We start from the raw sequence: 25,847 nt of genomic DNA on the forward strand, positions 1-25,847 counted from the left end.
TTTGCCCCTCTCAACCCTGTAACCCCCCAACTCCCTCAGTCAGTCCCCTTCCCTCGTTTGTGCCCGTGGGTCATGCATAGGTTCTTTCGGCTACTCCACTTCCTGCGCCGTGTTTTACATCCCCATGGCTATTCTGTAACTACCTATTTGTACTTTTTAATCTCCTGACCTCTTCACCCATCCCCCACATCCCTTCCCATCTGGCAACCATGAAAATGCTCTCCATATCTATGATTCACTCTCTGTTCTTCTTGTTTACCTAGTTTGTTTTTTAGATTCAGTTGTTGATAGATAAGTATTTGTGCCATTTTATGGTTCATAGTTTTGATCATCTTCTTCTTAAATCACTTTAACATTTCATGTAATAGTGGTTTGGTTGTGAAGAACTTTAGTTTTTTCTTGTCTGGGTAGCTCTTTATCTGTCTTTTGATTCTAAATGATAGCTTTGCTGGGTAGAGCAATCTTGGCTGTATGTCTCTGCTTTTCATGACTTTGAATATTTCTTGCCAATCCCTTCTTGCCTGCAAAGTTTCTTTTCAGAAATCAGCTGATAGCCTTATGGGAAGTCCCCTATAAGTAACTAACTGCTTTTAAGGCTTTTACTGCTTTTAAGATTCTCACCATATCTTTAACCTTTAGCATTTTAATTATGATGTCTTGGCGACCATATCTTTAACCTTTAGCATTTTAATTATGATGTCTTGGCATGGGCCTCTTTGCACCCATTTTGTTTAGGACTCTCTGTGTTTCCTGGACTTGCATGTCTATTTCCTTCACCAAATTAGGGGAGTTTTCTTTCATTATTTTTCCAAATATATTTCAAATTTCTTGCTCTTTTTCTTCTTGTTCTGGCACCCCAGTGATCAGAAGGTTGGATTGCTTGAGTTGTCCCAGAGGCTGCTTACACTATCCTCATTTTTTTGGATTCCTTTTTCTTCTTATTGGTCTGTTTAGTTGTTTTTTGCTTCCTTGTGTTCCATATCATTGATTTGAGTCTTGGCTCCATCCACTCTATTGTTTCCTTGTAAATTGTCCTTTATTTTAATTAGTGTATCCTTCACTTCTGACTGGATCTTTTTTTTTTTTTTTTTTTTTTTTTAGATTTTATTTATTTATCCTTAGAGGGGAAGGGGGGAAGGAGAGAGGGAGAGAAACGTCAATGTATGGTTGCCTTTCATGCGTCCCCTGCTGGGAACTGGCCTGCAGGGAACCAGCCTGCAACCCAGGCATGTGCCCTGACTGGGAATCGAACTGAGATCGTGTGGTTTGCAGGCCCGCGCTCAATCCACTGAGCTATACCATACCAGCCAGGTTGACTGGATCTTTTTATGGTTTGAGGTCCTCGCTAAGTTCCTGGAGCATCTTTACATAACCAGTATTTTGAGCTCTGTATCTGATAAGTTGCTTATCTCCATTTTGTTTAGTTTTTTTTTTTCCCGGAGTTGTTTTTCTTTTTTTTTTTTTTTAAGATTTTATTTATTTATTTTAGAGAGGGGTAGGGAGGGAGAAAGAAAGGGAGAGAAACATCAATGTGTGCTTGTCTCTTGAGTGTCCCCAACTAGGGATCTGGCCTACAACCCAGGCATGTGCCCCAACTGGGAATCGAACCAGCGATGCTTTGGTTAGTAGGCCGGCTCTCATTCCACTGAGCCACACCAGCCAGAGCATTTTTTCCAGAGTTTTGATCTGTTTTTTCATTTGGGCCATGTTCCTTTTTCTGATTTTGGCAACTGCCCCGTGTTTGTTTCTATGTGTTAGGCAGAGCTGCTTTGACTCCATGTCTTAGTAGTGTGGTCTAATGTAATAGGTGTCCTGTAGGGTCCAGTGGCACAGCCTCCCCTTCACCCAGACTGGGTGCTTGAGGTGTGCTCTTCATGTGGGCTGGGTACACTCTCTTCTTGTAGTTGCTTGATTGCTGTTGGCAGGTCAATGGGAGGGATTTACCCAGGCCAGTCAGCTGCAAAGACTGGTTGTGTACACTGACCACCAACCTCTGCAAAGTTTCTGTGCAGGAGCAGGGTGGTGGTGCTCCAATGTGGTCTGCAGCTGTCTTCTGGGTGTACAGGCTCTGCAGTTTCCAGGGTATTGCAGGCTAAGGTCAGCCCCCCCATTCGTTTTGCCCAGTGCCACCCTGCTTGACTTTTAAAGCAGTCTGAGATGGTTGCTACTCATGCTGGGCTTGGAGATTCCCAGGAGATGCCAAGCTATGAATCCAGGCTGGTGGCTGCTAGGGCTGGGCCTGGGGCCCCTTAAAAAGTGGTAAGGGGGGCTGTGGGCTCCCTGAGGCTGGTTGTTGATTGTTTGAGAGGATTTAGGAAGTTGTGAAGCATGAGGCAAGACCAGCCATTCATATGGAAAATCAGCTCCCGCCTGCGCCTGCGTGCGTGCCTTCAGTGGGACAGAGTCTCAGGGGATCTCCAGGGCAGGGCAAACAGTGTTAACCAGGTTGATGCAGTCTCAGATACTTGCTCTTGTGGCTCTGTGCCGGAGCATTCAGAAAAGGGACATTTCTGAATGTCTCCCAGTCTGGGAGAAAGCTGTCCCCAGCTCTCACCTTGATTGCAGACACTTCACTTTCTCCCTGTACACTACTGGTACCTTTCAAGTTGCTACCCTGGTGCTGGAGTTCAGAGGGAGTGAGTCTGATTGAGTTTGTATGTAGATTCTTTAAGAGGAGCTGCTTGGGACTCTAGAAATTTCTTCCACTGACTCAATCCCTGCTTTTTTTTGCAGCCAGAAGTTTGGGGACTTATCTTCCTGGCACTGGGACGCTGAGCTGGGGGGCCTGGTATGGGGCTGGGACTCCTTGCTCCCAAGATTGCCCTCCTGAACTTTTACCCACCACATGTGGATTTGGGAACAGCTTGTTCCTATGTCTCTGCCCGTCCTACCAGTCTAGATGCATGTGATTTCTTGAATTCTGTAACTGTCATTCCATTCAGCTCAATTTCCGACGGTTCTGAGTGATGGTTCTGTATTTCAGTTGTAATTTTGATGTGTGTGTGAAGAGGCTAGCCAGTTTATATATGCTGCGATATTAACCAAAAGTCTCAAACCATGTACTTTTAAAAATCACATTTTGACTTGTCATTTTTTAAAAGTAATCCGGAACTTTTTTATTAGGCTCATCTTCCTATCTATATATGTTTATAATGTGATAAGTTGTACAAGTTACAACCTGTGTTAAATTAAAGCATGTGTAACATACATCTGCCATTTTGATAACTAGTAAAAAATGTTACCTTTGCCTGTCATCTATAGAAACATATCAAGAATGCATTACTTATGTGCAATACAGTTTTTAAATTAACCTCCAGTTACATTTTCATTGTTTCCAAATGTGACAGAAGTGATGGTGAAAGTTCACGTTGTTGATCTAAAGGCAGAATCTGTGGCTGCTCCTGTCACTGTCCGCGCTTACTTAAACCAAACAGTTACAGAGTTCAAACAACTTATTTCAAAGGTAAGTTTTAAAATTGGTTAACACGTTTTTGAGTGCCTGCCCTGTACAAAGTGCTGTGCGATAGTTATGAGTAAGATACAGGAACTGGGGTTTACTTTTAGAAGCCAGTATTCATAGCTAAGACAACTGTAGTTAGGAGAGAAGAACACTCAGAGAGAACAAACAGACTGGCCAAAGTGTGAAGGTGTGAGATGCGTACAAAACAGTGATGTGTTTGGCTGGATCATCGTAAACAGGCCTGGAAGTGTATGCTCAGTTATTTCCTGGAGAAATTACTTTTTTCAGTGAAATTACTTTTATTGCAGGCCATTCATTTACCTGCGGAAACGATGAGAATAGTGCTGGAACGCTGCTACAATGACTTGCGTCTTCTCACTGTGCCCAGCAAAACCCTGAAAGCTGAAGGGTTTTTTAGGAGTAACAAGGTATCTTTAATTTTGTCATGACTATTTTCTGGTAATAACTAATGAAATTAAGTTTAACATTATAAATCCAGCCTCTAGAGCTAGCCACCTTTTAAATTCTCCCAATAATTACCTTTCTTTGTAGTCAGGTCAGATCTGGCTGCTTTCTGTCGTCTGAATCAGTCTTACTGGTTCTCCTCTCTGCCTTGTTCACAGGCTACTCCCATCTGGAGTGTTCCTTGCCATCTTGCCATCTCCCTAGATTGTTTTTTTTCAAGCCCCAGATTACTCCTGCCTCTTTGGTGAAGCCTTCATGACAGTTTTCATCCACTGTGATTGTGTCCTCTGAATTTTATTCATTTTTCAGCTTCTCCCATAATGTAGTACTGCATGGTGATCTAGAGAAAATGATCATATTGGCTTTACCCAACATTATTTTCTTTGCCTACTCTTTTATCTCTGTTAGAAAAGAGAACGTTCATGTTGATGTTTTTGTTTCATCTCTTAATTATGTGTTTCATTATTTATCATTTCTTCTGTGTGTTTGTTCCTAATACCATTGGTTTAGTCTGGATGAATTTCAGTCAGAAGTTTCCTTGCTTGTCATCTTTTATTTATTGTCCTTTCCAGTCTTACTCATCTTTGTCTTTTATCTCATTTAACCATTTTTCGTATTGTTTATTATAAATCCAATGTGTAATTTTCATTTATCTCTATTTTCCTCTAGTACTTTTGTGTGGTGTATGCGTGTATAACATTAAAATCTCTAATCCACCTTAATACTCGTTTAGGGTGAGGAGTGGGAGAGATTTTTTTTTTAAAGTTAACTGTTAGTCCTGATGTGTAACATCTATTGAATAATAGTTATATTTTTATGCAAAACTCAGAATGCTATTTATAATTGCCAAATTTGTATATATGCATTTCATTTTTTAAACTTTATTTTGGAAATTTTCAAGTATATACAGAAATAGAGAAAATAGTGTAATGAACCCTGGTGTACTTATCAGCTTCTATAATTACCAACTCTTGTTTCATCAATAGTCAGCCACCTACTTCCCTGGATTACTTGAAAAACATCCCCAGCATCATATCGTTTCATCTGTAAGGAATCTGAATATATATCTCTAAAAGATGAGAAGTCTTTTTAAAAATATAACTATGATTGCATTATTACACCCAAAAAGTTAACATAAATGCCTTCATATCAACCAGTAGCTAGTCAGTGTTCAAATTTCACTGATCATCTTATAAAAATTTTTCCCCCAATAGGATTTGTCTGTTCAAATCAGGATCCGAATAAAGGTCATTATATGCCTCTGAAGTTTATTTTAATCTAAAGATTCCTCTTCATGTTTAATTTGCTATAGAATCAAATCATTTGTCCCTTAGATTTTTTTCTATAATCTGGATTTTGGTCTTGCATCCCCAAGATATCTGTAGTCGTGCTAAGCTTTGATTTCCTAAAAAGCAGGATGTAGATACAGAAATTTGCTGAAAATGGGCAGCCCAGCAAATAAGATATCTGCTTGCGTTTGTTCCATCTGTTTTAGCACAGTTTTATGACTAATTATAAAGACATATAAAAATAAAATTTATTTTGTATAGCTTCCAAAAACAATGCATGTGTCCTTCAGAAACATTGTCATTCTCCAAAATTTATAACTTATGCACTCTCTGGTATTGATGTGATGTTATCCTTATAATGACTGAGAATTTCACTAAAATTAATGATGAAGTATAACTCTTTGACTTACCATTTAGGTGTTTGTTGAAAGTTCTGAGACTTTGGATTACCAGATGGCCTTTACAGACTCTCATTTATGGAAACTCCTGGATCGGCATGCAAATACAATCAGATTATTTGTTTTGTTACCTGAACAATCCCCAGGATCATATTCCAAAAGGACAGCATACCAGAAAGCTGGGGGTGATTCTGGTAATGGGGATGATGATTGTGAAAGAGTCAAAGGACCTGCGGGGAGCCTAAAGTCTGTGGAAGCTATTCTAGAAGAAAGCACTGAGAAACTCAAAAGCTTGTCACTACAGCAGCAGCAAGATGGAGATAATGGGGACAGCAGCAAAAGTACTGAGACAAGTGACTTTGAAAATATTGAGTCACCTCTCAATGAGAGAGACTCTTCAGCATCAGTGGAAAATAGAGAACTTGAACAGCATATTCAGACTTCTGATCCTGAAAATTTTCAGTCTGAAGAACGATCGGACTCAGATGTGAATAATGACAGGAGTACAAGTTCAGTGGACAGTGATATTCTTAGCTCCAGTCATAGCAGTGACACTCTGTGCAATGCCGATAATGCTCAGATCCCTTTGGCTAATGGACTTGACTCTCATAGCATCACGAGTAGTAGAAGAACTAAAGCAAATGAAGGAAAAAAAGAGACATGGGATACAGCAGAAGAAGACTCTGGAACTGATAGTGAATATGATGAGAGTGGCAAGAGTAGGGGAGAAATACAGTACATGTATTTCAAAGCAGAACCGTATGCTGCAGATGAAGGTTCTGGGGAAGGACACAAATGTATGTACTTAAAAAGGAAAAGCTCCTTGAAACAGCATCAGTTTATTTTCAGTTTATTTAAATTTTAGTTAAAGAATCAGCTAAGAGTTAGGTACTTTGTTCTGAGGCCACCTGTAGCTTCCTGTACTATAAAACTATTTTCTATTGCGCTAGCTTTAATTTTTGATGCGGTTACAGTGAACAGTGTTCTTAGACCTGTGACAGTAATGATGTCACAACTCAGTGAGATAAGTTATTTTTTCAAAAAAAGTATTTTGCGCTGGCTGGTGTGGCTTAGTGGATTGAGCGCAGGCCTGGAAACCGGCTCAAACAGGTTAAATAATTTGCCTGAGGTCGTAAAGGGAGTAGGTCACACTACTGGGATCAGACTCAGGTTTTCTGACTGCATGCCTAGTATGCATTCTTCCACCCCATCACTACCACCACTGTTCCTTACTTCCCTCACATCATAGTAAAAGAAATTAGCCAGTAGCTACTGTGTTTTCTTGCCATTCTCAACCCTTCAAGAGCATTGAAGAAATTAAAAGTAGCTCCTCTTTGGGGAAAGGTTAGAAATTTTTTTTAGTGATTCATTTTTTAAATTTGCATGATAGTCTCAACCTTAAGAATTATAGTCTTGAAGAGTCATATTTGCCTCTTAGAATGGCTAATGAAATCTTTTTAAAAGGCAGTACTGGACATTTTAACCTTTTTGGAAATTCATAGTAGGCTGATTTACTAGCATTCATTGAAATAATAAACATTTACGTAGTCTTTCAGAAGCCATACAGAAGGCTTATTTGAAATGAAAAAGAGAAAACTGGAAAATGCCTTTCTATGTTTAGAAAACTGGCTTAGAGATATGGAAGTAGGAATGGCAGCTCCCTGTTGCAGAAGTCTGTAGTTAGTAAGTCTGCTTTATCACAGTCCCTGATGATTGGAGGTGCCTGGGAAGCATGGACGATGCGTAATAATACAGGTTCTTCATTGAAGTTTGAAATGGCTGGTATAATAGCTACAAAGAATTTGAAAACTGAATAGAGACATTCTATATACTGTGTAGGCGATTCATTTAGGTAATAACCAAACTACTTTCAAAAGAATGATCTTTAAGCTATCTGTTACAATCAGTTGTTTCAGGGAGAAATTATATACCTTTATCTAAAAGTACTGTCGGTTAATGTTTTCAGGTTATCCCAATTTGGGGGACGTGTCTTTCTGAGTGGACTTTTTAAATTTAATGTTCATTTATTGTTTTCCTGATTATTAAATACTGATTCTCTACAGGAAATGTCACAAGTACCAATTAGATGAAAAGATAAACAGGGTAATAAACTTTTTAAATGTCCATTTCTAAGTTTTAAGGAGTGCCCTAAATATTAATAATCTGGCTTTTAAAAAACAAGCCTCTATTTATGCTATCCCAGGAGGGCACTAAATTTTTTGAGAAGTGTGTAATGAAGACATTACTTGATTAGAAATGAGAAGCCTGTGGCTAAAGTAGTTTTGATAGGTCATCCAGTCTCTCAGAGCTGCAGTTTTCTCACGAGAGTGTTACACCAGTCCCGATTGTGCTTTTTTCCGACAAATGTACTAAATTCTACAGCATTACTCAAAAACAAGTTACTACTGCCATTTTGGTTTCTCTCATAACTTGTAGTAACACTGTATCACAGGAAGACACAAATAGTTGTTGATTATTGGCTAACTGATAATGGCAATCAGGACCAAGTGCTTCTGGAGTTAGATGGCATGGATGAATAAATTTCTGGCTGATCCTTGTATAGATTTGTGACTTTGACTTCTTAACTTATCTGTACTCCAAATACCTCTATTATAAAATGGAGATAATAGTATTTATCCCCCAAAATGTGTTTGTGGGTAAATTCATATAAAATGATTAACGTAGATAGCCCTAATAGTCATATTAGGGTCTCATCCTTGACCTTCAATATAGATTCACAGAAAAACAAGGACTCCTGAGAGAGCCTTAAGGTTGCAGGGAGACCATGGGCCTGGGGTGGTGCAGTAGCTATTGTAGTCTGCACTGCCTATTAAAGAGAAAGAGACAAATGAGTGTCTTGCTCTTCGCTAGAATATAAAGACCAGAGTAAATAGAAATACTTCAGAAGTATTGCTCATGAATGGCTCATACAATAAAGGACAAAAGATTAAAATAATAAGCAATAGAAAAAAATAAAGGTCATCAAAGATAACATTAAAATGCCCAGAAAACCTAAACTGAACCTTGGAGGAGGTGGGAGTTTCTGATCCACTTAGATCTGTTCCTGTTACAGTCCAACCACATCTCTATATGCTAGTCTTGACATTTTTTTTCCTAGTAGAAATCCCAGAACTACATTTACTAGTAAAAGTTGAGACAATTGCTATATATTACCTGGTACTGTGCTAAAAGCATGACAACTATATGACCTCACTGAATTCAGTGCAATGCTATGAGGTGTAGGTACTGTCATTACCTCCATCTTTTGGATGAAAAAATACAAGTACAGAGGCTGGCAGCTTGCTCCCTGTTAAGAAAGCAGAAGAGCTAGGGCTGGAACCCAGCCAGCGCCCGCACTTTCCTGTGCGCAGCTACAGATCTGTGTTTTTGAAAAGTCTGCCTGGAAGCTTATTTTTTAATTCAGCAGCCTAAATAAATATATAAGCACTTAAATATCTCAACATTTTAAGTTGTCAAATGATACCTATCATGTACTCAGTGTCTGTATTCTTTGTCCCTGTAATGTTGTATATTTGCTAAAAGTCAAGTAACTGAAAGGGGGGGCTTTTCCCTGCCTACAGTAGAATAACATGTAGATGATATGTTTTGTACTCTAAGGTTTCTTTTACAGTTTTGTTTCTGTTTTGATTTTTTTGTGCTTAGGGTTGATGGTGCATGTTGATAAAAGAATTACTCTGGCTGCTTTCAAACAACATTTAGAGCCCTTTGTTGGAGTCTTGTCCTCTCACTTCAAGGTCTTTCGGGTGTATGCCAGCAATCAAGAGTTTGAGAGCGTCCGACTGAATGAGACACTTTCATCATTTTCAGATGACAATAAGGTTGATTAAAATAATTTTGAATAACTCGTCTTTTTAATGTTAGATATGAGAACATCTTACACTACATCCAAGTAAGATGGAATAGATACCCTAAAAGTGTAATTTTTCTTTGATGTTTAGTGGTTATTTTTATTGTTTTCACTCATCTTACAAACACTTGTTAAATGTTAACTGTGTCAGTTACTGTTCTAGGTGCTGGAGAATCAAGGGTGAAAGATATTTCTGTTCTCAAAGAGCCCATTATGTAGAGAGTTTTGGAAAACAAGCTAAACAATGGGTGAGAATGGGTTGTTTGTTCTGCTGAGAAAGTACATCTAAAAAATGTTTTTCATTTATAGATTACAATTAGACTGGGGAGAGCACTTAAAAAAGGAGAGTACAGAGTGAAAGTGTACCAGCTTCTGGTCAATGAACAAGAGGTAAGTAATGCACTTAAGAGAAACATATGGTCACTTCTGGTAGTTATTAAAAATGTGAGCTGCAGACATTTTATCAGTAGCCACTTCTTTTGACTTCTCTAAGCCTTGTGTCGGCATACTTTTTCTAGGGTATCTTTCAGTCGTTCAGGCCATGCTGCCCTTTTGTAACTACTCAGTTCTGCCACTGTAGCATGGAAGCAGACATCGGCAATACAGAAAACCAATGCGAGTGGCTATTTCCCACTAATATTTTATTTACAAAAACAGGGATGGGGTGAATGTAGCTCTCAGGTCATTTTTTATCATGCCTCTGCTCTAAAGTATAGCTATGAACACTGGAGTAAGGCAAAAATTTCCTGCTTTTAAAAGGAGATTTGTGTCTGCTTCTTTTCTGGGAATGATGGTACAGTGCTGCAGGTGGGTAACAGTTGACCTGTAGGGTATATTGGTTCATTTCGTGTTCAGAGTATCCTTTTAATATTCAACAGGCATTTTTCTAGTGTTTACTATGTGCTCGAAGTGCTCTTATGTATTAACTCCTTTGATCCTCATTAACTAACTCTGTAACTATTATTCATTATTCCAATTTTATAGATGAAGAAACTGAGGCTCAGAGAAATTGAGTAACTTGCTCAAAGTCATACAACTTGTAAATGATGGATTAAGGATCTAACCAGGCTATTTTTTTTTTAGGGAGTAATCAAAATATTTGTTTCTGTGATACACAAAGCTTGTGGTGAATACCTAGAAGAATAAGGCAAAGACTGTGTTTTCAAAATGCTTATAATGTCTTATTGGGCCTAGACAAATGGGAAAAACAAATAGCAAATAAGGGGGATAAACTTTTCATGAAATGCCTCTATTCATTCAAAATTTTTTCAGGCACCAAATCATATCTCTTGTATGTGATCCATTACAGTCATTTTGACTTTACATGTTTCTTCCAAGTGTGGGGTCTGTGGGTACTGTTTTTCTTTTGAGACAATTAATGAATGTACTTGGAAAATTAGTTATGCATTTCCCTTGTTTTAGTCCATAAAAATAATTCTTTTTACTCTCAAAATTGTGATCATTTTATCACAAGAAGGGAACTGTGAATGTATTATCTTCATCTTACAGTGACTCTGTGAATAAGACATTGTCCCTGTATATAGATTAGAAAACTGAAGTACAGAAATGTTGAGTAAACTTGCCCAAGGTAACAGTTAGTGGAGTCAAGGTTGCAACCTAAACTCTGGCCCATAATTGTCACAGGATAAAATGCAAGTAAAATGTCTCATTGATCCTTTCTTTAAATGTATAACTCAAGCTCTAACCATTTATGTTTCTAGCCATGCAAGTTTCTGCTGGATGCTGTGTTTGCTAAAGGAATGACTGTACGGCAATCGAAAGAGGAGTTAATTCCTCAACTCAGGGAGCAGTGTGGTTTAGAACTCAGTATTGACAGGTAAAGTGCAGTTACAGTGTCATCAGTGACTGGAAGAAAGACTGGTCAAATGATGTGAATTGGTGTGATTTTCGAAAACTAGAAGAATCAGAAATTCATGTGTATTTAGAATTTTAGTACTGCAAATTAGTTTAATAGAACTAAGCAAAAGTACTAGAATTGTGTTCAAATTTCTTCTGTAGAATACTATTAAATTTGAAATATTGGGAACATTTTATTTTCTCCAGTTTTAATGGGTAACTACTTAAGCATAATTTGTTTTTCCTTGATGTTAGATCGATGTCATTTTTTTTAGACAAGAATTTCAACTTATAGTATTTTAAAATCTCTTATCATATTTGTAGGTTTCGTTTAAGGAAAAAGACATGGAAGAATCCTGGCACTGTCTTTTTGGATTACCATATTTATGAAGAAGATATTAATATTTCCAGCAACTGGGAGGTTTTTCTTGAAGTTCTTGATGGTATTACTAACATTTTTGTGGGGGAAATACCTGCTAGAAGTGCTCTAGAATTAAAACTGTAGAAGCCTATAGGTTTTTAAATCAAATAATGAGTTTTTTCCTGTATTTTCTCTTGATCCCATTTGCCTTTTAAATGTTTCTTTTTTTCTCTGAATTTTTAGAATAGTGTTGCTTCTTAAGGGGATGTTGCAATTTTAGGGTTGTATTTTTAGTATCTTTTACAGAAAATGTTTCTGATACTTTCTTAGCCATGTTTGTTGTTTAGTTTCTTTTTTCAGTATGGCTTATTTTGTTTCGAAGATGTGCTATTGATAATTTATCAGAGATTTAGAGAATAATGACTGTACTGGTTTCCTAGACTGTCATAGTAAAGTACCACAACTGGGTGGCTTAAACAGGAGAAATTTGGGGCCTCGCTGTTTTGGAGGCTAGAAGTCTGAGATCAAGGTGTCGGCAGTGGTGGTTCCTTCCTAGGGCTGGAGGGAGAGTTGGTTCCGTGCTTCTGTCCTCGCTTTCCGTGGTTTGTTGACAGCCTTTGGTGTTCCTTTCTTTTAGATGTATCGTCCTGATCTCTGCCTTTATATCCTCATGATGTTCTCCCCTGTGGGCTTATCTATCCCTATCCAGATGTCCCTATATTATAAGGACACTAGCCATTTTAGATTAGGGCCTACCCTGGTAACCTCCTTTTAACTTGGTTGCCTCTCTAATGAGAGAGTACTTACCTGTACCAGATAAGGGCACATTCTAAGGTGCTGGGGGGTTAACACTTCAGTAAGTCTTGGCTGGGGGAGGCACAATTCAACCCACAGCAGTGACCTAGAGGAGGCGCTTGTGTTTGTTACACACTGTGGCTTTAATTGTCAACATTGGTACATTTAAAGTACTGTTTTGGGGGGGAGGCAGTGTGGGGAAAGTTGGCTTTTTAGGAGTTGATATCAAGGGAAACGGCTGGTTTTCTATATTCTTTTGTAACTTTGCTGTCACTTAGATTTTGATTTTTCTTTTTTCCATAGAAGTTAATATATCATAAATTCTGGGTGTTTCTGCATATGATTGTGATAGCTTTCAGACACTCGGTAATAGTGACTCTACACCTATTTCTGGACAAATTTGGTAAATTTCAATAGTTGAAATTCTAATTAATTGACAAGTTATGGAGAGAATGAAAATCAGGAAGGATACTGTATGCTATCATGCGTAAGGGAGTGCTTCAGATTATAATTCCTTCTCTAAGGAGCTGGGGCCTTAGAGCATACTCACTGTGTCTGGGTAGGCCAGGAAGAGATCGTGAAGAACACAGAAGTCACCCTGCTTAGGGAGGATTGAGTGTGAATTAGCAGAGATGGATTGGCCAGAAAATGTCACTGAAAGGTGGGTGCCTGAATCAGTATCATTCCAGTATATATTTTAGCATCAAATAGTTGAGTAAGAAGTAAGTCATGCAATTAAATCAAAGAAGCATTTATTGACCTATAATTTGTCATTGCTAATTCCTAGTGCTACAAAAATGAATAAGAACTGGTGATTGCCCTCCAGAAGTACATAGTCTGTGGGTGAACCAGAACTCGAAAGCTGTAATTTTAAAATAATAGGTACTAAAGACCAAATCAGTACAATTTGTTCTGGTATAAACTAGAGAGAAAGGTGACAATTGAGCCAGGTTTTGAAGAATCAGTAAGTTTGGATGAAAATGTAGAGTGAGTGATTAATGAGATAGCTTGAGTGAAAAAAGGAGGTAAAGTGAAGACAGTTTAATTATGATTTTAGATTGTGGGTAGTAGCTAATAGAGAGGTACAGATTAGAGGTCCAGAGAAGAGAGAGTTATTGGTGTCCAGCAGAAGTCAGGAGAGAGTGAAATTACGAATACTGGTGGAAGGAGGGCTTGCAGAAGAGTTAGGGATTATCTTTTGAGACTGAAGAGGACAGTAAATTTTATTCTCAGAAACTCCTGGGGTTAATTGGTTTCTTTTATGCCCAATTTTTAAGAATAACTCTTGAAGTAAATCTTTTTTTTTTTTTAGTCAAGCAACATAGAAAATACTGGATTATGAACCTATAGAGAAAATGCAGTGATAACCTAATCTTGCATGTTCACAGAGGTGGAGAAGATGAAGTCCATGTCACAGCTTGCAGTTTTGTCAAGACGGTGGAGGCCTTCAGAGATGAAGTTGGATCCCTTCCAGGAGGTTGTATTGGAAAGCAGTAGTGTTGATGAGTTGCGAGAGAAGGTCAGTTCTTTCTAAACAAATGATGTAGTATACGTTTTGTGTTTTCTCCTGCATTGCCTAAGAGGTAGCATACGAAGTGACTGTGCCAAATACTGCTGTGGCAACCTTTCTTTGTCTCTGTCACATTTTGTGGCACTTTGAACCATACCTTCCAGTTATTTCTTAGGGCTCCTGATTCCTTGAAAAATAACATTGGCTTCGGGGCCATCCAGAAGTAGACCATCAATTTCTCTTACTTGGATCAACTTTGTCCTTAGTAGTTAGGATTAGCTTGGAGTTACCAGACTAAATTGTTGTATGTATCTTTTTAAAAATGAGGGAGGTAGGATTAGATAGAGAATCCAGATGAAGGTCTCTTTTTAATGTTTTATTTTTAAAGATAGGATTTCTGAAGATTTCTGGGGAAAGAGTGGATTATTTATGTGATTCTAGGACATCTAAGATTTTAGAAATAATTTTATTTTGAAACTTCATACCAAACACAAAAAATAAATTCAAAATATATTAAATTTATATTAAAAATGTAATGAAATGATAAATATACTAGATGAAAAGATTTTTATCATCCTGGAAAGGAAAAGATATTTTTAATCATGGTACCAGAACCTAAAAAAAAAAAAAGATAGACTTATATAAAAGTTAATAAATAATTTAGTTAAAAATTAAGAAAGGGACAAAATATTTGAAACATATATGAAACATGATGTCCATAATTTATAAGGAGCTACTACATTAAAAAGAAAAAGATGAATAATCTAATTTTAAAATGGGCAAAGAACATGAATAGGCAATTTGTTGAAGAAATACAAGTTAAAACAACAGTGTTTCACCTCTTAAATTGATGAATATTTAGAAAATCAATGAATATCTAAAGTGAAGTAATAGGCAATATCATACACCTTTGATAAGTGATTAAAATGATACAACTTTTTAAGGTTCAGTTTGGCATTATCAACATTCCAGATGTGCAGTTCCACATCTGAGAACTCAATCCAAAGAAATGCTTGCAGAAATATGCGAGGATGTTCATGGCAGTATATAGTGTAGCATTGTGACTGGGAAGAATTAAAAACAGGCTTATTGTTTTGTTTCCATCACCTGGAAGTAAAATAGTCAGTGGCTGAAGAGAATTGGTTACTCCATATCCTCTTATTATAATAAGACAATTATTATTATTATAAAATAAAGGTATTCTGGAGAAATATTTTATAAATAGTGTTTTATATATTTTAAATGTTTGCATAATTTATAAATGCATAGGAAAAGCTCTGGGAGGAATATACTGAGTGATATTTCCAGGACATAGCATTTGCAAAGTAAATGGAGAAAATTTCACTTTGTCCTTTTTTTCTGTTTTTTAAATCAAACATACTACCTTTTCTTGAAATAAATCAAGTTATTTGTATGTTGGATAAAAGGAAAATAACTTTTTAAAGCAAATGTATATTTTAAATGAACTCATATAATGTTTCCTTTCACAGCTTTGTGAAATCAGTGGGATTCCTTTGGAAGATATTGAATTTGCCAAGGTAAAGCCCTGAAAATGTTTGCACCAGGTTACTAGTGCTCAAAAAATGTGGTTAATGGCATGGTTTATTCCTTCATTCTTTCTTCCTTAGGGTAGAGGGACTTTTCCCTGCGATATTTCTGTCCTTGATATTCATCAGGATTTGGATTGGAACCCCAAAGTTTCTACCCTGAACGTTTGGCCTCTTTATATTTGTGATGATGGTGCAGTCATATTTTATAGGTAACACACACAGCGTTTTTGTTATTTCTGATAATGTAACATTTTTGTTTTGTATAGTGTCTTGTTTTTCATAAATGCCACTGTTGTAATTAGTGGTTCTGACCAATAGAAATACAGTGAGAGCCACACATTTGATTCTGAAATTTTCTAGTAACCACATTTAAAAAGTAAAAAATAACAGGTGACATTAATTTTAATAAAATATTTTTAACCCAGGTGTCCAAAATATTATGATTACAATGTGTAATCAATATGGAAAATTACTTGTGAGTTGTTTTACACTGTTTTCTTGTGGTGAGTCTTAGACATCTTGTGTGTGTGTTACACTTCTGGCACACTGCAGTCTGGACCAGGCCCATCTACAGGCGATCAGGAGGCACATGTGGTTACTGACTCACGTGTGGACCACACAGATGTAAGAGAAAAAGAAGTCACTGGAGCCTGGCAGATAGGGGCTCAAAGTCAGCTTTGTTATTTGTCTGACTCCTCATCTGTGAAGTGGCAGCAGTGATGTCAGCCTTGCGAGAGTTTGAGAATCAGACCTTTTATTGCATTTTCAAAAACTGGCACAGTGCTTGTTATTAAATGGGTGTTCAATAAATGATAACTATTATACTGATAACATGGAAATTATGCCATTTTAGAATTGAATGCTATGCTAATAAACACATTAGAAATCTACATCTTAGTATATGAGATTAATTTCATTGGTGATGTCAGATTTTATTTTCTCACTGAGGAGCATTATAGTATCAAAGCATAAATTAATAGAGGCAGATGGCTCTCCTGGTCTAATATGTCACTAATATTTTAAATGCAGGGATAAAACAGAAGAATTAATGGAGTTGACAGATGAGCAGAGAAATGAACTGATGAAAAAAGAAAGCAGTCGACTCCAGAAGACAGGACACCGTGTAACGTACTCACCACGGAAAGAGAAAGCACTAAAAATATACCTGGATGGAGCACCAAATAAAGATCTCACTCAAGACTGACTCTACTAGTGTAGCATTTTCCCTGGGGGATTTGGATTTTAATTAGACGGTCCACTGCTACTGTGTAGTGCCATTATGGCCAGACATGGTTAGGGGTGACCCCGTGACACCAGCACTGATTGGACTGCCTTTCACCAATCAGAAGCCCAGTGCCCAATGGGCCACTGTTTTGACTTGGAATCATGTTGTGCACTATAGTCAAATGTACTGTAAAGTAAAAAGGGATGTGCAAAAAAAATAAAAACAAAAAGCAAAACCTGCTACTAGAAAGGGGGAAGGGGAATGAGCAAACATCTTTTTTGCGGACAAATGTGCGCATAGCCGCTAGTAAAACTAGCCTCAAACAGGATTCTGATAGTTTAATAATAAAAGCTGTGCAAAGGCCATGAATGAATGGATTTTCTGTTTATTTCACTGATACACACATTACCTCATTGACAATTTGTAAGTAAATGCAACGTGTGTTGACTCTTGGAAAGCAGCAAATATAGGAGCTGAAGAAAGAAATTTTTAGAACCAGCCGTAACCCAGTCAAGATTTGTGAAGTTGTGTTTTTTTGTTTCATTTTTTGCGAAGTATAAAGAACATTATTCTGGAACATCAAAACATTTCCTTTAGACCACTCCCAGCAGATGGCAGCTCAAATTGCTGAACATTGTAATTATAATTGTACTTAAGCTATGGTTGTAGAGAATACGTTTCACTCGTTCATTCAGCATGTAAATAAAATTGATCCTGTTGAGTTAGCATAATGGCAGTTCCCCAATTTCCCATCATGATGTACATTTGTGTACACCAAGAGGTATAGCGGTCTGTGTAAATGTATTCCTCAGTGCTGGGTTCCATACGATTGTATTTGCCCTTGTTAATGAGGTTTTTCTGTTCAGTGACTTCAGTTTTATTTCTTTTTGTACATTACTTTTGAAAATATACTTCAAGTTTGAATCTTAGAGAACCCTTGTAAGTCCCACTTTAATTTTGGGCGTTGATTTGTAGTTACATGTAGTTTAACTTTGGGGAGACTTCTTACCATCATGTGGAATAAACTTGCTAGTAAGTCAGGTCATAGCACAGGCTGATGCAGTCAACATGATTTCATTGCAAAGTCTATTAGAGTCAGCAAGTCTTTGCTTTGCTAAATACAGCTATTCAATGAACACAATTCTACGTAAATTTTGAAAATGCCATCTAATTTATAAAAATCAATAAAGAGGTTTTGGTAAAACTTTTTCATGCCAGATGCTGTTTACAACAATGAACATGCCAATAAAACATTTGTTCATTCTGTTGTGTTATTTTAGTCATTAAACTTTTGTGGATGAAGAATTGGGTTTAAGAATAGATTTGTTTTCTTTAAATACAACATTTTGTAATGTGTACTGAATAATTATTTCACTTCTGTCATAGGGTATGTTTACAGTAAAGTTCTCATAAGAGATGAAAAGATGTTAATATTTAACTTTGGAGGATCCTGTCAATATTACAAAATCAGATTTTCCTTTTTTTTCCTTTTAAGAAATATATAATTAGAAAATAATATTAGAGGTTGGCTCTGCAGTTTGAATATAATGATTGAGAATTTCTTACTATAGCTTAAAAGTCTTTTGGCATCCACAAGAGAAAATCTTTTCTAAGGTATTTTTCTGGCTAATTTTTATTTCATGTAAACTATATAGCATTCTGCCCAGTGTGAAGTACTGTTCTGAGTTTGCATTATTGGCATTGGTGGTGTTCTCAGAGGAAAACTGAAAGCCTTGGGGTGAGTTGTCTTTTAAGGTCATGCATTTTCTGATGTAACATGACAGCTCTTTGGTTCTGATCCAAGCCTGCTTGCTTGGGACGTGGGGGCTAATAAACTGGGTCTCTGCTTTCAAGGACTGACGGACTGTGGAGCAGAGGCCGATTGCTGAACAGAACTGGCTGTGGGCTTGTTTGGTTTGGTTTCGTGTAGTGTTTCTACAGAGTAAATGGTAAAATTCTTCTGTGCCTTCTGCCCTGATTTTTGTTTTGTGTTTGCTACTTCTAATTGCAGGCATATTACAAATACCAAGAGTAAAGAAAATACATTTCATTCCAGACAATAAAGTTAAAGCTCTTGCCTTTCAGTGCCTGATAGAGTGAGAACACAATGTTGCACTTTAGTATTTTCAGTAAAGAAGGCACTGACCTTTTCAAATGGACTTGTAATAGGAACAGTACTTTATGTAAAAGAGGTAAATGTGAGTCAGCCCCCCTCAGATTGAAAGGGTCAAGGAAGGAAGTACCCATGAGGCCAGAAGGCAGAGCAGTAACTGGATCAAGTACCCAAACTGGGTGGGACGTGGAGCCTGGTACTCACTTACCAGCCTAGCCCTGCTCCCCACAGGTCTCACCAAGGTTTTGAAGTGCTTTTGCTGTGGCGCAGGTGGGGTTATGTCAACTGGCACGCCCTGTGAGAACCAAATACCTACATTTCTGAGGCGAGTGTTGAAGATTAGGGGTGCATTCTGGCCAAAGAAGGAAAAGCCCTGCTTTCCGGACTGTACTGTGGTGCTGTGGTTACCTGGCAAGTTCGCTAGTTGAAGGTCTGCTTCACAAACTAAGAAGTAACCGGGTTAGCAGTCACAATGAGAGAAGCAGCAAATGAAGGAGCCCTGCAGGAGAGTGTGGGGTGCTCTCTACTGTAATGTAATGGAAAGTACTCCAGAGTAAGCTGGGGTGACCCCGTGCCACAGCTGGAAAATGGTCAAGGAGCTGTTGGTTGCCAGGGTGCACTGTTAGGAATGGTCTGGTGATGGGTCTCTGGGCCGAGAGAGGAGAGAGCTGCCAATGTACAATGTGGTCTAAGCTAAATGAGTGCACTACGTCTGAAAGTGACTTGTGAATGTATGGAATACAATAAAACCTTTTATTCTGGTTCATTTGCTAGTATTTCCTTTTTAATTGGCTACTGAAGTCCTCCCTCTGAATTTTGTCCTTTTATTCAGCATCAAGACCCTAACCAGCTGTTTTGCTGTTGTGACTTGCACATTGTAGCCTAGAGCACATGGAGTAGAAAAGAATTGGAAGTAGCAAGTTTTTTGTTTGCTAAATAAAACTATTTCACCTAAATTCTGTGTAGTTTTTGAAAAATCAATACTTTGGTCACATTTGCAGCAGTCAAAAGGCTACAAATTCTTAAATACAAAATTGTATGTGTGTGTATAGTTTTCTGGGAGGTCAGTATGGTGGTTTTTTAATCGGATTTGTAAAGGAGTTTGTTTCCCAGCTAAAGTTTGTACCCTCTTAGAGTACTTGAAATCAGGTGGGGAAGCGGGGTGGTGTGGTCACATGGTTAGATAATGTTAATTTTCAAAAGTTGGCTTTCAGAACCAGCACTGGACAACAAGAATGCATTAAAGCAAGTGTAGCCATTTAGAAAAGAATACAGCAGTCACTGGGGGCCAATCGAGGAGGGCGGGAAAGCATTGAGGCACAGTGCCCCTCCCTCCAGCTAACTGTGCGGGGGGGGGGGGGGGGGGGAGCTGGTCTTCTGGTTGGTCTCCACCTCCACTGATACCTGCCCGGGGTACCAGTGGACCCTGTGGCCTAACCTGAAAGGTGGGGACCACGTTTGCATTCCGCTTCCTCTGCTCCCAACCTGCCCCCTCCCCAGTACAGGAGGCACACAGTTTTCAGCCTCATTATAATGCTTAAGTAACCCATTTAAGGAGTATCAACTTGAGATTCAAATATGCAATGGTTGTATTTTTCCAGTAACTGCCAACCGTGTTTGTTCTGTTGAATGCAGTTTCCCCTGGAAGTCAGCTATCCTCAGGCTCTCAGTACAATCTTACAACTTTTAAGTCACTTTCTATTAAGACAGTCTGAGCTTTTTAAAGTTTCAGTCATTTGATTCAAAGCTCCCCACGGGCGCCACCCCCATCACATGCCGCAGCGCCTGGTATACACACGTGCTGCTCTCTGCCTGGACAGGGCCGGAGGATGTGCCGGGGCTGGCTCTTCCCACCTGCTCTTCCTGCACTAGCTCTGGGCAGCGGAGAGGAGGGAGTGGGGTGAGGACGTCCCCTGACAGGGGCAGCCTCCTGTTGAGGTCATGGTGAGGTCACTGTCCTCTTTCCTCTGGTCTGAACATTCACTGTGAAGAGTGTGTTCTGCAGGCCCGAGGAGCCAACGACTCCGCTCCAGACAGCAGTGGTGGCCCTTCGTGGAACGGTTCTGGCCACTGCGCTGCTGGGAAGGGCCTCCCTCTGAAACGGGCACCACTTTGTCCCACGCTGCCCTGGTCCCCACAAAGTCTTCCACCCTCATTTCGTGTTTCTCCCATGCCCGGGTCTCTGGATGAGCGCTGTCAGTACCCGTCTCGGTGGCCTGCCCCGCTGCACGGCTGCTCCCGCGAGCTGCCTCCTCCTGGTGCTCCTTCGGTGGCAAGTTGTTGGCAAGTCAGCGGGACCTGCGGCTTCTGCACGGCCATCCTCCTACAACGTGTCGAGGGCATCCACGCAAAATCTCGGGAAGTTCTCCCCATGGGTTTAGTCAAAGGAGTAAGTCTAATTGTCCCCTCCTTCGTGGGAGGTCAGGGAAGGAAATACCCTGTTTTCTAAACTCTAAATTCCCAAGAGGGGGTTTCTCACCCCCTTTCTAGCGGTTCTAGTGGTCCTCTAGGGCAGACGTGCTGCCGCCGAAACGGCGCCTCGGCGAGTCCTGCGTGGAGGGACCCACTCCACAGCGTTGGCCTCTGAACTTCGGAAACGCAGACTGATGATCTAAAAACAGTCTCGGAACAGTCAGTTGCATCTCTTGACTGCGCGAAGGGGATACACAGACCACAGCTCACGTTCCCGTTGCTGGCCCCACTGCCTGCCCTCACCCCACAGCAGGGCCCCTCCTTCCGCCCTGCACCCCTTTCTCCCGACCGTGTCCAAAGCCCAAAGCGCCAGGCTAGTGAGGCAGGACTCGCCAGGCATGGAGTCGAGGGCAGGGGGACAAGGGGGGAGGGACACACCCATCGGGTCAGCGGCCGCAGTCGTCCTCCCGCTGGTTCTGCGAGCGCAGGTGAACCCGCGCTCTCATCTGGGGGGAGGGGAGGGCAGAGGCTCGGCCTGCGCCTCGCGCGCAGACGTTTCGTTTTCCACTCTTGCCTTTCCCGGAGCTGTACACGGAGGGGGGAGGGGGGGGCGGAAAGTGGGCGGGTCGGGATTCAAAGCTCTACTGGGTTCCCCTGTTGGCCTTTGTTCCCAGGGCGGTATCTCCCACACTAGGTGAGAATGCTTTGGACTTCTAATAACAGAAAGATTAACAGCAGTTTTGTAACCATTTGGTGGTTTACTTGAAAAGGAGTCCGGAGACAGCCGATGGCAGGCTTGCTTTCCCCCCCCGACGTCATCAGGGACTCCGAGTCTTACCCTTCATGGTGGGCAGAGTAATGGCCCCTGAGTGCTGCGATTAAGGTTAAGGACTCTAACAGGAAAGAGTACCCTGGATTACCCAGGTGGGCCCAATTTAACCCTATGAACCCTCAGAAGTAAAAAACCTTTCCCAGCTGCACAGACGCAGAGAGAGAGGTAAAGCGACTCTCGAAAAGCAATCTACCTGTTGCTGATTTTGAAGGTGAAGGGGACCACGAGACCAGGGGTGAGAGTGACCTCTAGTGGCTAAAAGAGGCGGGGAACTGCTTTCTTCCCTACAGCCTCCAGTGAAGAACGCGGCCCTGCTAACAGCGCTTTGATGCCCCTCAGGTGACCCGCCACGAGATGCTGCCAGTGTCAAATGGCACGTCCTAAACCCCTGAACTCGAAGGCAGGGAACCAGGGAAGGGGGTGGGGGTGTGTGGCCTCTTTCCTTTTGTCCCTCAGGAGAAACATCCTTCCTAGAAAACTGGCAGCCTTCCCCTCACATGTCTTGGACTCAGACTGAGTCCTGTGGTCATCCCTAGCCGCAGGGGGGACAGGGCTTTTCCAGCCTCTCCGGTGGTGGCGGAGGGAGCAGAAACAGGGTTGGGAGTAGTCTTGGGCAGCCGAAAGGACATCTGCCCTGTCTCCCTTGGCAGGGACTCTGGGGCCCAGAGAAAGGCGGCGGAAAGACTCAAGTGCCAAACTGCACCGAAGCCTTACCACATTCCATTCAGAACTGAGTGAAGATCTACTCTGTATGTGAATTTCAGCCAACTATTTGGCAAAGCCTCTCCTGTGCTTACATTTTTCTGGCTATGATGGCAAAGTAGAGCAAGATAATATACCTGCATACGAGCTCCATGAAGGAGGAACCTGGTTTATCTCATGCCCCATGGTCTCCCTGGCACGATATAGGACCTGACATATAGTAGGCCCTCAATAAAAAAATTTTAAATATTTTATTTATTTATTTTTAGAGAGAGGGGAAGGGAAGGAGAAAGAGAGGGAGAGAAACATCAACGTGTGGTTGCCTCTCTTGCACCCCCTACTGGGGACCTGGCCTACAACCCAGGCATGTGCCCTGACTGGGAATCAAACCAGCTACACTTTGCTTCACAGGCTTGAGCTCAATTTACTGAACCACACCAGCCAGAACTGATTTCTAACATTGAAGAAAGAACAACTCTATATTTGATATTCAAATTATCACTTGATCCTGGGCATACTATACTTCATACTGCTTTGGTCTGACTTCCAGTTGTATCACTTAATCTTTTTGAGCCTCCATTTCTTCATTTGTTAAGTGAAGAAAATACAAAGTCCATGAAGATTAAGTGAATTAATACAGACTGCCTGCCACCCAGTTGAACTTAACATTTGGTAGCTTTATTATTACAGTCTCTGAAAACCCTACTCTGCTACGGGCCAGAACTGTGTTGGACTAAAGAAGCCTCTGGAGAGAAAATCCATACACATTCCATTCGCTCTTTCCAAAGACGGCGAAACACTGACACTCTTCAGACTGTGTCCCATCCAAAAATGGCTAACATTGCTGAAATATTTTCATGCTAAAAGAGGTGTGCTTTAGTTGTCTGGAAAATTTAATTACATGGAAGAGTCTTCTCTTTTTTATGATGCAGGTCGCTTCTATTTTATTTTTTCTGGCTGAAAGTGTTTTTATGTTTACTCAAAGTCAAAAGGAAAAAAGGAAGTCCGAGAACTACAAAAGAGGGGTTTAAGTGATTTATACGTCATTTCTAAATGCAACATGTGTTTATACATAATTTAAATCTCGAAGAAGGCATGCTTATACAATCGTGTGCAAATGTAAAATTTAATGACTCTGGATGCGTACAGGATGGAAGCAGTCCGTGACACCTGCAAACATCACTTGTGGAACAGCACACAGTTAGTTCAGTGCGCTCAGTGTGGATATGACAACCATATTTCACAGAGCCTGGCATGGTCTATGAGTTTCTCCACGTGGTTGATAATGGTCTACAGTTGCTGGTAAGTGATTTTGCAAATTCCATTTATAATCCTAGCCCTACAGTTACCTAAGTTAACTTAAATTTTATGCTCCAATCACGTACCTTCAAAGTTACTAATGTAACTAACTGCCATGGGGGAGTGTCAATACCACTTGTCACCACTAGGGGGATGGCCATCCCGACACTAGAGAGAACGCTACTTCTAGGAGTAGAAGTTGGCTGTGACAGAGATGCGTGAACTGGTTTAACCTTAATGCCAGATGTGCCTCAAGAAAAAAAATTCTTTCTCTTTTTAGGGAGTACTCATGGTGGCACCAAGGCTGGTGGGGAGCAGTGGGCAAGCCCAACTTGGAGTCACACTCGAGGGAGATACTGCTTGGGTCTTCCCTGTGTGCCTTGGGTGAGGAACGTGACATCTCTGAGCCCCTACCATGCTGACAGTTGGGCAGAGCAATGCCCCTTCCCTGGGCTGTGGCGACAGCGTGACTTGATGGTGGATGCGAAACCATGCACGTGGCACGGAGGCAGGAGCGGAGGGACTGCTGGAAAGCTGGAGGAATGAGCACGATTCACCGGCAGCGGCTGAAGGCACAGCTTACCTATGCCCATGCGAAGAAATGCGAGAAAAGTTCCTTTGTTGCATTTTCGCCAGGTTGATGTTTGTACAACAGGGCACACGACTCCACACACACGAGCAACAACATTTCCCCAAAACCCATGACGAGGAAGTTCTGCAGCTTTTCCTGTCCCCTCCCGGGGGACACAGACCAAAATGTGCCATCTGCCAACCCACAGAGGCAAAGTGGCCAATAATTTGGATCAGTTTTGCATCCCTGCTCTGCCTTCAAACCCCACACCTGAAGTGGTGCCTTCCCCAGGTGCCAGACCGTGATGCGTGGTGTGCTGCCCGGGGGGCTGGACGAGTGTGCAGCGCCTCACTTTGTTGCAGGCCAGAGGGAACGTGTTCCGGGAAGAGGCCGTGGAAAAAAGTCTGGTGAGCCAACACCTAGAGGACACAGCTGGGGAAATAAATTAGCTACTTCTATTGCACGTCTACCCAGAGAACAAGCCTGGATCTAAATCTCTTCTCCCTCTAGCAGCTCAGAGGTGGCATCAGGCTCCCTGAGAGCCATTTCCACCGACAGGCTCCTCTCCAGGTTCTCCAGCTCCTGGCGCACCTCCTCCATGAAGCCGCCAGCTCCGTAATCGCTGGGGGCTTCTCTGGGTACCAGGCTCTCGCCGTCTTCGCCGCGGCTCTCGACGAAGGTGGGCTTGCACACGTACACCAGGCTGTGGCTGGGGAGAGATGGGGCTGTGGCTCAGCCGAGGGCCGTGTCTCCCCGTGGGGGCAAAGCTGGGCTCTCAACACGGGGAGTCTGGGTGTGAGCCAGGGGCTCTACCTGGGGCTGCTGTGGGTGTGTCTCCGGGCCTCACCTTCACAACCCTCCTCTAACATCTCTCCAACAGTCTTCACCTCCTGTCAACATCTTGCCTTAGCAAGGGTTGCTGAGGGAGGCTCACTTCTGGAGCAGGTACTTGAGGAGCAGCTCCCCCCACCTCTAGGGGCAGGTCCGTCTTCCTGTGACTGACCCTCTCAGGCTCCGCATCCCTGGGGCCAGCCCCGAGGACGCAGGGTCTGAGAACTACAGCCCGCTGCCCATAAGGCCTCCAGGTGGGAGCAGCCCCAGACAGTGGGACAGGACGTCACTGCCTCATCACCTGTGCCT

The 25,847-nt window shown here is 41.0% G+C and overlaps 2 protein-coding genes across 3 annotated transcripts in view; one reads left to right on the top strand and one right to left on the bottom strand.

Moving 5' to 3' along the window:
- USP47 (ubiquitin specific peptidase 47) overlaps nucleotides 1–18,042 on the top strand; it is a 99,921-nt gene extending 81,879 nt beyond the window's left edge. For both annotated transcript variants that reach the window (XM_037133851.2, XM_037133853.2), the window contains 11 exons: nucleotides 3,348–3,463; nucleotides 3,769–3,888; nucleotides 5,632–6,409; nucleotides 9,276–9,451; nucleotides 9,790–9,870; nucleotides 11,202–11,317; nucleotides 11,662–11,780; nucleotides 13,882–14,012; nucleotides 15,494–15,541; nucleotides 15,632–15,762; nucleotides 16,583–18,042. In XM_037133851.2, the coding sequence (XP_036989746.1) occupies nucleotides 3,348–3,463; nucleotides 3,769–3,888; nucleotides 5,632–6,409; nucleotides 9,276–9,451; nucleotides 9,790–9,870; nucleotides 11,202–11,317; nucleotides 11,662–11,780; nucleotides 13,882–14,012; nucleotides 15,494–15,541; nucleotides 15,632–15,762; nucleotides 16,583–16,757 (1,991 nt within the window). In that variant the 3' untranslated portion in view covers nucleotides 16,758–18,042. The remainder of the gene's footprint in view (nucleotides 1–3,347; nucleotides 3,464–3,768; nucleotides 3,889–5,631; nucleotides 6,410–9,275; nucleotides 9,452–9,789; nucleotides 9,871–11,201; nucleotides 11,318–11,661; nucleotides 11,781–13,881; nucleotides 14,013–15,493; nucleotides 15,542–15,631; nucleotides 15,763–16,582) is intronic.
- Nucleotides 18,043–23,857: 5,815 nt separating this feature from the next.
- DKK3 (dickkopf WNT signaling pathway inhibitor 3) overlaps nucleotides 23,858–25,847 on the bottom strand; it is a 42,738-nt gene continuing 40,748 nt past the window's right edge. The window contains exon 8 of the mRNA XM_037133862.2: nucleotides 23,858–25,416. Within this exon, the coding sequence (XP_036989757.2) occupies nucleotides 25,197–25,416 (220 nt within the window). The 3' untranslated portion in view covers nucleotides 23,858–25,196. The remainder of the gene's footprint in view (nucleotides 25,417–25,847) is intronic.

Source organism: Artibeus jamaicensis, unplaced genomic scaffold, assembly GCF_021234435.1.
Source record: "Artibeus jamaicensis isolate MK-2021 breed Jamaican fruit bat unplaced genomic scaffold, CSHL_Jam_final contig_797, whole genome shotgun sequence".
Lineage (NCBI taxonomy): Eukaryota > Metazoa > Chordata > Mammalia > Chiroptera > Phyllostomidae > Artibeus > Artibeus jamaicensis.